General features: G+C 43.5%; 1 protein-coding gene across 3 annotated transcripts in view; it reads left to right on the forward strand.

The window, feature by feature from the left end:
* The window catches only part of KSR2 (kinase suppressor of ras 2), a 153,698-nt gene that overhangs the window by 31,698 nt on the left and 108,940 nt on the right, over window positions 1-13,060 (forward strand). For all 3 annotated transcript variants that reach the window (XM_007434513.4, XM_025170714.2, XM_088136637.1), the window contains one exon: window positions 8,021-8,525. In XM_007434513.4, the coding sequence (XP_007434575.2) occupies window positions 8,021-8,525 (505 nt within the window). The remainder of the gene's footprint in view (window positions 1-8,020; window positions 8,526-13,060) is intronic.

Raw genomic sequence — 13,060 nt, forward strand, 5'->3', positions numbered from 1 at the left:
CACCCTTGTAAGGAGGAGGTGGAAATTATTGATGGTGGAAAGAAACCCTCCTCCCCCTCCTCCTCCTCTTTTCATATCTCCCCTTAATCAATCACTTTGTCATGGGAAAAACGGTTCCTGTTTCACCCTGCCCCACATTCAGCTGTTGGAAGAGGGGGGCAATTTGGGGCCAGCGTTGCTCTAGGATATCAGCGCACTCCTTGAACATTACTTACATGTTGAATATTAAGCACGAGGAAAGCATATTGCAATACGAGCACCAGGCGATTAATCAGTTTTAGCTCCTGAATGTGATTGTCAGAAATATATCCTGGAATGTGGGGGGCGGGGGGGGCGGGGGGAGAATGTAGAAATCCATTACTTCTCCAGATGAAGGGGGTGGGGAAGGCTAGATGGGATTCCATTTGTCATTTTTATGAAATGGCTAATGCCTCTTCATTAGGCTGTACCAGATCAGCTATGGAAAGCGTTGAATGAGACCGCTGTGGAGGCGGGTGGAAGGTGCATCTTGATCGGTGGCGTGTTGGTGCTTGTTTTTCCTCTTGGGATGTGGTTGCTATCTCCAGGCAGGTTCCCTGTCCAGAACGTGAATGTGCCTTCTTGTGTACATATCCACAAGTTCATTATTTTATTATTTTTGTGCCTTTGAGTCAGGGCAGGGTCCTGGCAACTGCCTGGACAAGTCCCTGCAGTTTTCTTGGCAAGATTGCAGAAGGGGTTCGCCCTGGCCTGCTTCTTCCTGGGGCTGAGGGAGAGGGACCGGCCCAAGGTCACCCAGCTGGCTTCGTGCTGAGACAGGACTAGACCTCACGATCTCCCAGATTCTAGCCTGGCGCCTTAACCATTATACCAAACTGCCCCCTACAAGTTCTTTAGGTTTTCTTAATTTTTTCCCTCTTTATAGGCTCTCAATCGTGACAGCCAGATTCGTGTAGCGGTTCAAGGCACCAGGCTAGAAACTGGGAGGCCATGGATTCTAGTCCTGCCTTAGGCACAACGCCAGCTGGGTGACCTTGGGCCAGTCCCTCTCTCTCGGCCCTAGGAAGAAGAAGGCAAGGGTGAACCCCTTCCCAAAATGTTGCCAAGAAACTGCAGGGACTTGTCCAGGCAGTTTCCAGGAGTCAAGACTGACTCAAAGGCACACACACACATCAGTCATATATACTGTTCACAAACATGACCTCGTTATTAACCCTTCAGATGAGTTCTATGCAGGGCTATCCCCATATTCCAGTGATTAGATGGAAGCTGGGAGAGATGGACATTATGTGAAGCTACCTAGAGAGTTTGCAAGAGGCGGGAGAACCGAACTGAGAACCCGCCCCCCATCTGTTGTACTGCGTTAGAGCTCTTGTAATGCCATGGTGACATCTTGTTACACTTTCATACTCAGAGCTGGGGGGCCCTTAAAGACCATTTAGTTCTATCCCCTTGCCTGATGCCGCACTTGCGAAGCCCAAGCATTCCCTGTAAATGAATTCTTCCACAAGGGAGTCCTCAAGCGAAAGCTGACGTGGCCATCATCCATTCTATCAAATCCCGCTCTCTAGGGCAGCAGGAGAAAGCAAAACATTCATCTAAGCATCTAGAGCTGAGGCCGTGTGAATCTACGGCGTAAGAAATTCAGTTCCCTCCCTCAGATCTCTACTTTTTGAAGAAAAATTCAAAGAATGGTGCATTCAATCTGGGACTTCAGAGAGGTCTTGCTACTGAAGAAGGCAAGTTGGGGAGTACAACTAGATAGTCGCCCAAAGCTTTGTGCTGGGCTCTCAGCGCCCTTCCCAAATTTGCTTCCCAACTGTCCTTTTTAATGTGAGGTCAGGAAGAAGGGATACTAAATACATGGAGTATAACCATATGAAGTCTATTACACTAGCACAATTTAGTTTAAATTTAATCACATGTAATTTTTGTCTGCATACTTGTCCTGGCCTCGCTGACTTTTTGGCATGCCACTGAAGGAGCCAGTGTGGCCTTGAACCCCTGCCAAAGTTTTCCCCACCCCAATTGTACACTTACAATACACATACCCAATACACAAGTCCTCCTTGGAACATGGTAGATTTATTCTGGGTTGCGAGCATGGGCTGGTCATCATTCATATCCCATGGTGGACATAAACCCATTCTCAAGGGCCTGACCCAACTCTTTCTTTCGTTTTTCTTTCTGCCTGTGGCCAGATTAATGACTCGTGCTGTTGAATCATTTAATTTTATGTGCACGCAAAGTATGGCATTAGACCACCTGTCCACCAAAGCACCCGAGGCAGTTTGATACTTAGAGGAAACAGCTCATCATCTGAGCAATGTGATGCCAGACACAATGGACCATAATGGAGGTTCAAGGCGAGCCTTCAGCTGTCGGCACTTAATTTGGTTACGTTTATGACTGCACCAAATGGCCAGTGATGGGAGGTCCTTCAGGGACAGAGAAGCCAACTGGCGTCCCAGCTGAACTGGGGGATGGGGTTCAGGGCCTTATTTTTTGCTTGGAAGTGTTTTTACCTGCATTCAAGGCATTGGTTTCCCTTCCCTCTCAAACCTGGCCAAAAAGACCCCTCTCTCCCCTCCCCCCCCAAAAACCCTCACACACAACACAAAAGCTAGCAGTGCTTCATGCCCTTTCCGTCTTGTCTTTTGCATAAGATTGTAGGTTGCCGTAGTAACTTGGGGTTAGTTGTGGAGGAGGAGAGCTCACAAAGAGCTTTTTTTAAAAAAAATCAGCTATGGAGGATAATTTTCTACCCTGTCAGACCTGCGCAGCCTTGCCCAAGCTGATGCTTTCAATAGGGACCGGGGGATAATAGGACTGAGTCCCAGCCACATCTGAAAGGCCTCAGACTGGGGGAAGGCACAATGAGACTTTGGATTGTTGTGGTCTGTATGGCAAAGAGATTGGCCTTCTGGAGTTTTGAGGGGATGGTCCCTTCAAAGTTGGACCGAGGAACTCAAGTCTGAGTTGCTCTTTGAAGTTTTGCAAAGGGTTGTAAAGTCTACCCTTCATCACCAAGCTACTGCTTTTCCCAAGCAGAGAGGCAGAGCATATGAAGGACGATATAGAATTAATGTGTGTAGCATCCACTGTTGCCCTTCCACGTCCTTCTCCTGGTTATGGATTTAGCAGCTTCTCTTGGCATTTCCAAGCTGCAGTGAGGAAGCATCTGCAGAAGAGGTTTTAAAGGCCTTTCCGAAGGGGGTCCACAACCAAATGCATTGACAGTTCAACAATTCCGCCTCTGCCAACCCTCTGAAAAAGCATCATGGATGCCTTTGTATGAACTCCCAACTCTTTCCTAGATATTTTTAGGCACGACACACCTATTTTTACAGCATCAGTCAAGCTGTGACACAGCCATCAAACTAAATAGCAAGGAAACGTATATTGGTAATGGCAAGAACATACTTGAAGCCTGGGTGGAGGAGCTGAACAGCCCTTGAAGGGGTTCTCCTTCTGTGGTGTCCTTTAGGCTCTCTCCTCCCAGCCATACCACTCCTATGTTTAGTATCCATCAATCATCATTAATTAGCAACACAGAGTAGTGGTAATTACTGTTCCCCCCTCCCTGATGGCATTTTCCTTGGATAATTGTAAGTAGCTGACCCATAACTGCACATTTTTTTCTTGTAAGGATCGACCAGAGGTTATGCACTGCAGTTTTCTTGTAAGGATCGACCAGAGGTTATGCACTGCAGTTATCTGGTTTTTGCAGGATGGAGAAGATGCTCTGATTGGTTGGGTTAGAAGGCCTTATGTATTTGTGGAAGGGGCAGGCACTGTCCTTCCTACTCCAGAAGTTAGCACCATCTTTTACAAGGATACCAACCTGGGTGGGGTTTAGGTGGGCAAGTTGCATCTGGCTCTCTCTTCATTCCTTTTTATAGCTTCTTCTATATTGTACTGCTAAAATGTATAGTAATGCATTGATTCCTTCTTCCCTGCAGAAAATCCCGCCAAGTGTGTTAAATATTCAGTAGCTTAACACCCACACACAGCCCCATGTAAGCAAATAAAGGGACAGAAATTTCAGCCCAATCTCCTCCAATGATTTCATAATATAATTCCCACAGGATTTTCAGAGGCTGAAAAAAAGATCTATAGTTACAGAAACAATTTCCTGTTCCTGGTGTAAATATCAGAGTAAGCATTTAATTCTTTTAAAGGTGTGTAAGTTGTGGAGGGTGGGTGGTGGTAGAATTCACTGAAAATTACCAAGGGTTAACAATAGAACATTGGAGAAGTAATTCATGCTACATTCATGGCAAACTGAAATCTGGTATTAATATAGATTGAATCTGCAGTCTCCTAAATCAGGAGATATCATAATTACTTTTTATTTATTTTTTTTAAACTAGGATCCTGAAATTTTCCTGGTGCCTGCCCCCCTCCCCGCCATCTCTATCTCAGAACTGAAACCATTTTGAATGCCACCACTGAACAGAGCTCCTAGGTCTTCATCTATCTTTCGTTACCTCAAACTTTCTTCATTTCAGGATATAATTTAGTGGTGTTGGAGGAAATGGTTACTTTCTAAAATTCAGGAAGGCACACTTGGCTTCAGTTTCATTTCATTCATCCAGATTATTTCCATGTGGCATTTCTTTAAGGCGTGTATCTACTCTTGCATATCATTTGAATATTATTCCCAAATCATCTTGATGAAATAATCCGTTCCGGTTTTATTTCAGTAGGTGGGAGCAAAATGTTTGATCAGTGCGTGCATCCTATATGCATAGTAGTATAAGTCCACAAAAAAAGAATTTTGAGGTATGTAGATCTTTACATCAAGGTTGTCCCCCTTTTCCCTCCTCCCTCCAAGTTTTATTAATCTGCCCATGTACACATTGACATTGCAGAATTAAATGGGGGATGCAAATGAGCTGAAGGAGTTGTTAAAGCTGCATCAAGATGTGCATGTGTAACGGCCTGCCAAAAATGTGGTAATACCATACTGGTATAATTAACTATTGCTCATAATTAGGAAACAAGACTGGGTCATTCAGAACTTCAGAGTTCTAGTCAAAATTAAAAAGCAAAAAATGGGAGGAACAGCTCAGTTGTATGGAGCCTAGATTGCCAAAAGCCATTCAAGGAAAGAGTGTAAGAGGCATAAAGCGTTCCCCTCTCAGGGATTGCCCTGAGTAGTAAGTAGTTACAATAGAAGAGAATATAAGTAACTCAGGGTTGAGCACCAAGAGAGAGCACTCAAGAGCACTTAGAGACCACCAAGGACTCCACAATGAGTAGTTAATTCAGTTTGCTCTTTGGCCAACTTTGCTTCTCAGTGCAAGAAGCTCGAACATGCTTATCCTTTTGTCAATGCAAAGAGGAGCAGTTTTCAACCTTCTGTATGCTCAAAACCTGAAAACGCATGACCTTAAAACTTGAAAATTGGTTACGTTAAAAGGCTCCAATTGGTAAATCGTCTGCCGCCTTATAACCTGCTTTGAATAGTTGAAGCAAGAAGGAAGTAGGTGAGTAATTCCCCAAACACTTTCCAAACAACACCTTCTGCACCTCTTTCTGCTGCACAGCCTTTTCCCCCATGTTGTAGATTTTATTTTATTTATTCATCTTCTAACATAGTTCTGGGATCAGAATGTCCAGAGGAGCCTAGGGTTGCAAAACCTTGGCCAGATCGTAGGGACTGTGGTCAGGGTGGTTCCTTCAGGACCTTGGAGAGATCACGGAAAGCAGGCAACTAAATCCCGCAGTCACAAGTTAAAAGTGTGTGACTTTTGAGCTTTGGGTGATATGTTGACTGCTGCACTCCAGATATGGGCAGGGCCAAGAATTAAGGGGGGGGGGGCTAATTAGGGGGAGGTTGGAGAGATTGGGGGCTTATGTGGAGAAATGAATGCCATAAGCCTTGCAGAAGTGTGAGGCTTGTTTTGCCCTCAAAATTGTCCCAAGACATAAAAACTCTTAAGAAATACTGTGTGTTTTGTCCCTGCACTCTGGGGTCACAGAAGGGTACTGTGGGCTGCATGTACATTTATTAGAGTAGCAGAATACCCCCGATTTCAGTGCATCAGTAGGGAGTGGAGAAATTGGAGGTGTGGGCTGCTCCATGCATTTGGGAAGCACCCATCATGCTGGGCTCCTGTAATGGTATGTGGGAATGACCTTGGGAGACAGGAGGAATGAGACAGAAGGAAAGGGGACAATTCTGCAAGTTTCTGTTAATGTAACCTTACAATAAAGACAGAGTTAGTACTCCTGATTGTGCTTCTTGTCAGAACTACCTCAAAGGGGTAACATCAGACTTGCAAGTCTGAAAGTATTTCTCCCCTCCTCTCCTTTTACTCTTCGGAAAACTAGGGAGGGTCCCTTCTGAAATGCTTCCCACATCCCCTCTCCTTCTGTGGGTTGAGAAATTTGTTACATGCCGGTGGTCCCATCTGCGGCCAAGGTTATTCCCACAGACCATTGCACCTACTTCATTTGGTTTTGGCTTGGACATTGGATCCATCTTTTGTGGCTTGTAAACCATAGTTTGTGGCTGAGATGTTTGTACGAATCTAACAGCTGTAGCTTTAATATAATTATGGTTTCACTTAAATGAAACGTTGCCTTCCATCATTTCAGTTCTGGGTGTTCCATGAATTTTCTTTCTGATGTTCTACCCCAGGAGGCCCCTTTAGTTCTTGAAATTTCCTATGGTACCTTTCATGGGAGACAAAAAGCATGATGCAGATCATGCTTAATCAATGTTAAATTGCACTTAGTCCTTTTAAGGGGGAGGGCTCTTTGAAGCTGAATTACGTTGTCACCTCCTCATTGTTTTGTTTGAATCCTGCCCTAAAGTCCTGCCATCATGGCACTGCTATTTTTTTTTCCCATTCCCAGACCCCAGATGTTTTTTTTAATTAGTTTCATTACAACAAAACACACTTTCCTCTTCTTCACTTCTCCCCACCTTATTTAAAAACTCCTTTTAATCAACTCCTTCCTACTCCGTCTTGCAGCCTCTGTTCTTTTCCTCTCCCTTCTTGAGAGCTCGAAATAAATTGATTTCCTTGAAAAGGAGGCCGAGATAACAAGGCTATCAATTAATAGCCCAAGTGGAATAAAAAGGAGGAGCTGGGAGAGTCTCCTTTTTAGAATGCAAATATTACCTTTTAAAGAAATGTGTGAGTTGTTAGAGAAATCAGATCAAAAGTGTCAGGAGGGAAAAGCTTGCTTCTGTCTTGTGCAGAGTGATGAGTTCTATTAAGTCCAGCAAATGAAGTGAGATTCCTTCTGATTCTTTTTTCACCAGACGCAGGAATGGCAGCGTATGTGACTGTGTGATGTAGTGTTGTACTATGCGCTCTCTCTCTCTCTCTCTCTCTATATATATATATATATAAAACCATAATTATATCAATATATATATTGATGAAAAAGAAATTGCTTTGAAAATTAAATTTGGATAAAATTCATGCAGGTGGGCTGCTTGGTGCTTATTCTGGCCTTAGTGATGAAGTGACCAAGGCATGCGTGTGAATTCTCTGCCTTCATCCTCTCTCCATCAGTCTTCAGCCTCCCTAAGCATTCAGTCTCGGTTGGGATGAACTCTCTTCCCATGAGATTGGAAATAGGGATAGCCAAAAGGAGGAGACCACAGAGTAATAAGAGAGATGTAATGGAAAATACAAGATCAGCATCCTCTTCTGACCTACAGAACCAAAGTTTAAAAATATACCCCCAAATATTCTAAAGCATCCCATGAAAATGAGAGAATAAAATAGAAGCTTCTTTCCAGGAAGGTGGAAAATAGAGGAATTGGAAGACACGTTTTGATATTATGTCCAGATGTCTCCTGGTTTAAGAATCTGTAGCTTCTATCCCTCCTTCTAATTCCTCATTGCACGCTAGCCCAATTTCTAGATCAGCACCATTGGATATATTTACTTATTAAGTCAATTTGAAACTGATTGAAATTGTAACATACATCTGCTGTGACAGAGCAGGTGCTGCGAGACAATGCTTCAAACTATTGGTGTGATTGATACTTCTCTTTCCATTTTTTTTTCCACAGGAGGTAGTCTTTCTAAGCAAGATTGGACCATCCAGTGGCCAACAACTGAGACTGGCAAAGAGAATAGCCCTGTGTGCCAATCTGAATCCATGCAGTGGATCCGAACTCATCTCCCTTTGAGTCCCAAAACCAAGTCCAAATGCATTCAACATTACTGCCACCCAACTTTGTCCCATGATCTTGTCTACACGCACATGGACAGGCTAACAGTAGAAGGTTTTCCAGGACTGTGTCCTCCACTGGAATCAGGCCACCGCTCCTTGCCCCCTTCCCCACGCCAGCGGCATGCAGCCCACACTCCGCCATGCACCCCTAATATAATAACCACCACGACTGCTCCAGGCACACCACCAGTCAGGAGGAGGAACAAAGTGAAACCCCCGGGCACACCACCCCCTTCGTCTCGGAAACTGATTCACCTCTTCCCAGGCTTCACCGTCTTGCATCGGAGCAAGTCTCACGAGTTCCAGCTAGGCAATCGGGTGGACGAGTCTCACACACCCAAGTAAGTGGCTTGAAAACAAATGTATTGGCAACAGGAAGATGGGGATTTATACCAGATTATATCCAGCTAGCCCAGTATTGTCAAAACTGAACCTAGCATCAGGTTGTCAAGGTTTCAGGCATCCTACCTAAAGATGCAGGGGTTGAATTTTAGGCTTTCTGCTCACAGAGACAGTCTTGAATTACAGGAAGTCTTGAGCTAGGAAAGACCTTGTAATATTACAGCAGTTTAGCAGGGGAACCAATGGCCTAGGAATGTGGTAGATTCTCCTTCACTGGATGATTTCAAGCAGTCAGATGGGAATTTCTTGAAGTTGCTTCAGTGTGGATTTCTGCACTGAGCAGGGGACTGCATTCTGTTACCTCAATGGTCTCATTAAATTCTGGGATCCTACCAGTACCCAGAGTTTCCCTAGTGCAAGACCGAGGAACCTATCTGGCTTTCGTGCTGTAATCTAGGGCCTGCCCTATATCCTAGTTCTGTTCTTCATGAAAGAAGTTATGGAAGCCACCATCATTCCTGCTACCTCTTGGCTGAAGCAGCTGCACTAGACTTTTCTGCAGGGGCAGACTGGCAGTCAGAAGCTTGGTCATCAGAATGAGGAACTTTTTATTCTTCAACCGAAGAGTTCTCACAAGGTGGGAAAAAAGTGAATTAGCTAGGTGCATTGGCCTTATTCCAGTAAACACGTGCTTCAGCAAAGCAAACCTGAAGATGCAGCAGAAGAGGCTGGAGATTCTCCCCAGAGAAGCTGCCACAAAGCTGGGGGAAGGGGGGAACTGTCCTAGGTTGGTCCCAGTAGGTTCTTTTCTCTGCTAAGACAAAGCAGTCAAGAATTCAAGAAGAACTGAAGTTAGATGAGGCAACAACAGGGATTAAATAAATTAATAATCAAGTCTTTTGGCCCCTTGTTGACTAACCTGTAACATCATTTTTCAAAGAGCTACCCTCCACTCCACAAGGTGTGAACGATGAGGTCAGAAGGGAATGAAGAATTCCTTTATTTACCATGGCCATTTATGAAACATTTTGGGGTGGTAAGGTTCATCCAGTGGTGAAGTGATGAGCCCAGTTGGTAAAATGAAAAGAAATCTATCCCACGAGCCATAGAAGATAGAGCTGATGCACTGTAGTTCAGCTGTTTCATGTTGAACTCTCCCTTGGAATTTTTTTTTCAAGAATTGTTAATTCGTACCAATGTCCTGGAAGGTTGTCATGTCCCTCTATAAGTTTTCAAATACTGGCATTTCTGTTTTCCAATATGTGTTCCTTTATTTTTATTTTTATTTTGCTTAGCGCCTGGCCTGTTCGTAAGGCAAGGTTGGCAAATGACAGCGTGCATTGTATTGGAAAACGTGGCAGATGACACCATGAGGTCCTGATGAGTCTGTCCCATCCTGCTGTTTTTAGGACGTTTGTTGTTTTAAAATGATTGGTTTGGGGTTTTTTTAAATGAGATTTGTGGTTTTTTTATGTGCCACCCAGACTTGGTGGAAATGGGTGAGAGATAAACTGTGTAACTAAATAAATAAGCATTGTCAGAGTAGATATGAGAACAGAATTGACATCTCATCGGCTACAGGATGTTGTTGTTGTGTAACCATTTCTGTCTTTTAGTCTTACCTGCCTCTTGTCTTGCCACAGCATTAACACTTTCCTATTTAGGAAACCCATTTTTCCTCAGAGACCAGAGTTATAGCTTGTATACCATACTTTTACGCAGTCTTTTAGTTTTGTTGGTTAGATTTATTTCCTCCCTTTCTTCCAGGAGCCTAAGGCAACCTCCACTGTAGTCCTTCCTCCATTTTTTTGTTATTCCGTTCTTTTCTCGGCTGCTTTTTCTCGTGTGGCTTCCTGTTGCAGTTGTCTTTAAAGTGTTTTATTGCATGCTTGGATTGTTCTTTCCTCCTTTTCCTAATAAGCTGTTTTTACTGAGTTGCATTTTTCTATTTCTATAAGCTGTCTTGAGGAATATGGGGAAAGGCAAGATAAATACGTCCTGGGCAAAAACTATATTACAGATCAGGGCTGGGCTGTTTTTTTTCCCCCTGTCAATGGTTGCATTCCCTTGGGTGATGGGTGGGGCTGAAGCAAGCAGTGGGTGGGGGCAGGGTGGCCCCTTAGTTTTTTCTCTCTCCCATTCATTTTCTCTTTCTGACACCTTTCTTTCTCTCTCAACAGCAGAACGTAGGGAAGCCAGACATATACCTTACCAGCACTCTCAACTGATCTCTTTTATAATTGAGTTTTACAATTCGATTTTTGAAATTAGGCTGATGTAATTACTACCGCAGATTGCCTATTCTTGTTATAAACCATGCTAACATAAGTTTGCACTGTCTATGAGATACACTTTTGTCTTAATTAGTGGAATTGAGCCTGCATCTGACATGGTATGTTAAACTATACCATTAGACCTGAGGCTCTGTGATGATTATCTTGAACTGTTTTTAATGACCTCTGGCTAGAGCAATAAAAGCGTGAAAAGGAGAGAAGTACTTTTATTCCTCAACCCAAGGGTCTTATGAGGGGGGGAAGCAAAGTGAATTAGCAATATATTAGTCTTGTTTCAGTTAAAGACTGGCGGTTGTTATGTTATATAAGATGACTGAGCTGTTCCTACTTTGTTTCTTTTGGGGTTTTTTCTCTCCTTCACTCCACTTTTGCATTTCTATTTGATGAAGGCCTCAGTACTACTTTGAGGGGGGGGGAAATCAATCAGCAGGGGGACCCACATTGCTCTCTAATTGATTCTCAGGGAACCCAAAATATACAGAGGCATAATCTTGTTTTGATAAGAATTTGCTAACTTTGAGTCACACAGACTCTTCATCAGAGGTAAAGGAGAGAGTGGTGAACATCATGGTCCAGAACTGAGAAGTCTCTGAAACTGTTCTTACCAATGACAGTAGCTTTGGGGTGGGGGGTGGGGGGGGTGGGGAGGATAAAAATATTTCATTTTCAGGTAGGACTTCTCTACCCTAGAGATCCCACTCCATGGTCCCAACATTCCAGGGAAGTGTTACTACCTCTGACTCCATAGCATGAACTTTGGATTCCTCTAGTGAACCCTAAAACCCTTCCCTCCCATCCAGAACTCATTACCCCTTTAAAAAGCTTTTGAGGATACTTGAAGAGGTTGAATTGGACCAGTATCCAGAGAATCTGCCATTATGTTAGCTGCAGAGCTGCCTTCCATGGTCCTGAGATGGTGATTTGAGCATCATTTACTGATAGCTGTATGCTTCCAGAATCTGTTCTGGCTCAGTTTTGTACTCATCAGTTATCCTACCTCTTACCTTCTTGTCTGCACTGTGATTTGGATGATAGAAGCATTGGTAAGGCAGGACAAAAGGACATTTCCAAGGATGCAAAGTGCCAGTGTCTGCACAAGAGGAGCCATAGCTGAATGGCAGGTCATGTACTTTACAACAGAAAATCTCAAGTTCACTTCTCCGCATCTTCAGGTAGAGCTGGAAACTCACTTATAAAATACTAGAGAATTCTTACTGGACAGGGCTGACAGTAGTGAACTATACAGATTTGATCAGTATGTCAGCTTCTTTTGTTCTTGTGGCCTATTTATATCGGATATTCCACTCACTTTAGATAGATGTTGTGTTAACCGCAGAACACTGGCTTATGAAACATGCATAAAATATTCAGTGCTGACCTGAGATCAGTGTCCTTGAACTTATGTATCTGAATTTTTTCCCTAAAAATCTAATATTTAGGACACTGAATAATGATCTTAAGTGACAAGAAGACAAATTCTGATTGAAAGTTAGGGGGAAAAACCCTTCCTAAATGTAGGAAGAGTTGGACAGTGGAACTGATTACTAAGGGATGAGCTACCTTCTCTGGATGTGTTCAAACTGTAACACATTTGTTGGGGGTGCTTTAATAAGGAAGGCGGTTGGAGTTAATGGCCTAAATGGCCCTGTCTAGGATTCTAGGGTCCCTTGACTTGATCTGACTCTCTTCAGGACTACGTGCTGGAGTCTTTACATCTCTGGAATATTTTCATGAATTCACATCTCTGGAACATGTGGAGTTCACTTCAAAGTATGGCTTAAAGAAAAACTTTTTTGAATAGCAGCTGTTAGGGGACAACAGCTGGGGTGTGCTGTCACCATCACTTTCAACCTGTTGGCTTCCCAGAGACATATGGTTGAACAGTGTTAGAAAAAGGATGCTGGATTTCACAGACACTTGGTCTGATTTGGCAGACTGTTCTTCTGACTCACCTTGCTTGTTGTTACCTAATGGTATTTTGAGTTAGGAGAAGTGAAATACCACTGCGAAGGAAACTGCTGTCCTGAAACCACACAAGATGAAACTCATCCCACTTGTTGAGACCAATGTATTTCACCGTGTCTGTTTTATCTGAGAAGGTCAAAGCTGGGACCTGTGGAACGTCCACGGAGAGCAATCACCAATCTGACTTGCCAAGCTGTCCTTTTTCTTTCAGTCCCTGTGTTGCCATCTAAATATGAGATGCAGGGCAATGAAGCTTTTGCCTTCAATTTCATGAA

The sequence above is a fragment of the Python bivittatus genome, unplaced genomic scaffold (assembly GCF_059951505.1).
Source record: "Python bivittatus isolate LINGU-HERP-01145 unplaced genomic scaffold, Pbiv_v1 ctg000110_np1212, whole genome shotgun sequence".
In the NCBI taxonomy this organism is placed as follows: domain Eukaryota; kingdom Metazoa; phylum Chordata; class Lepidosauria; order Squamata; family Pythonidae; genus Python; species Python bivittatus.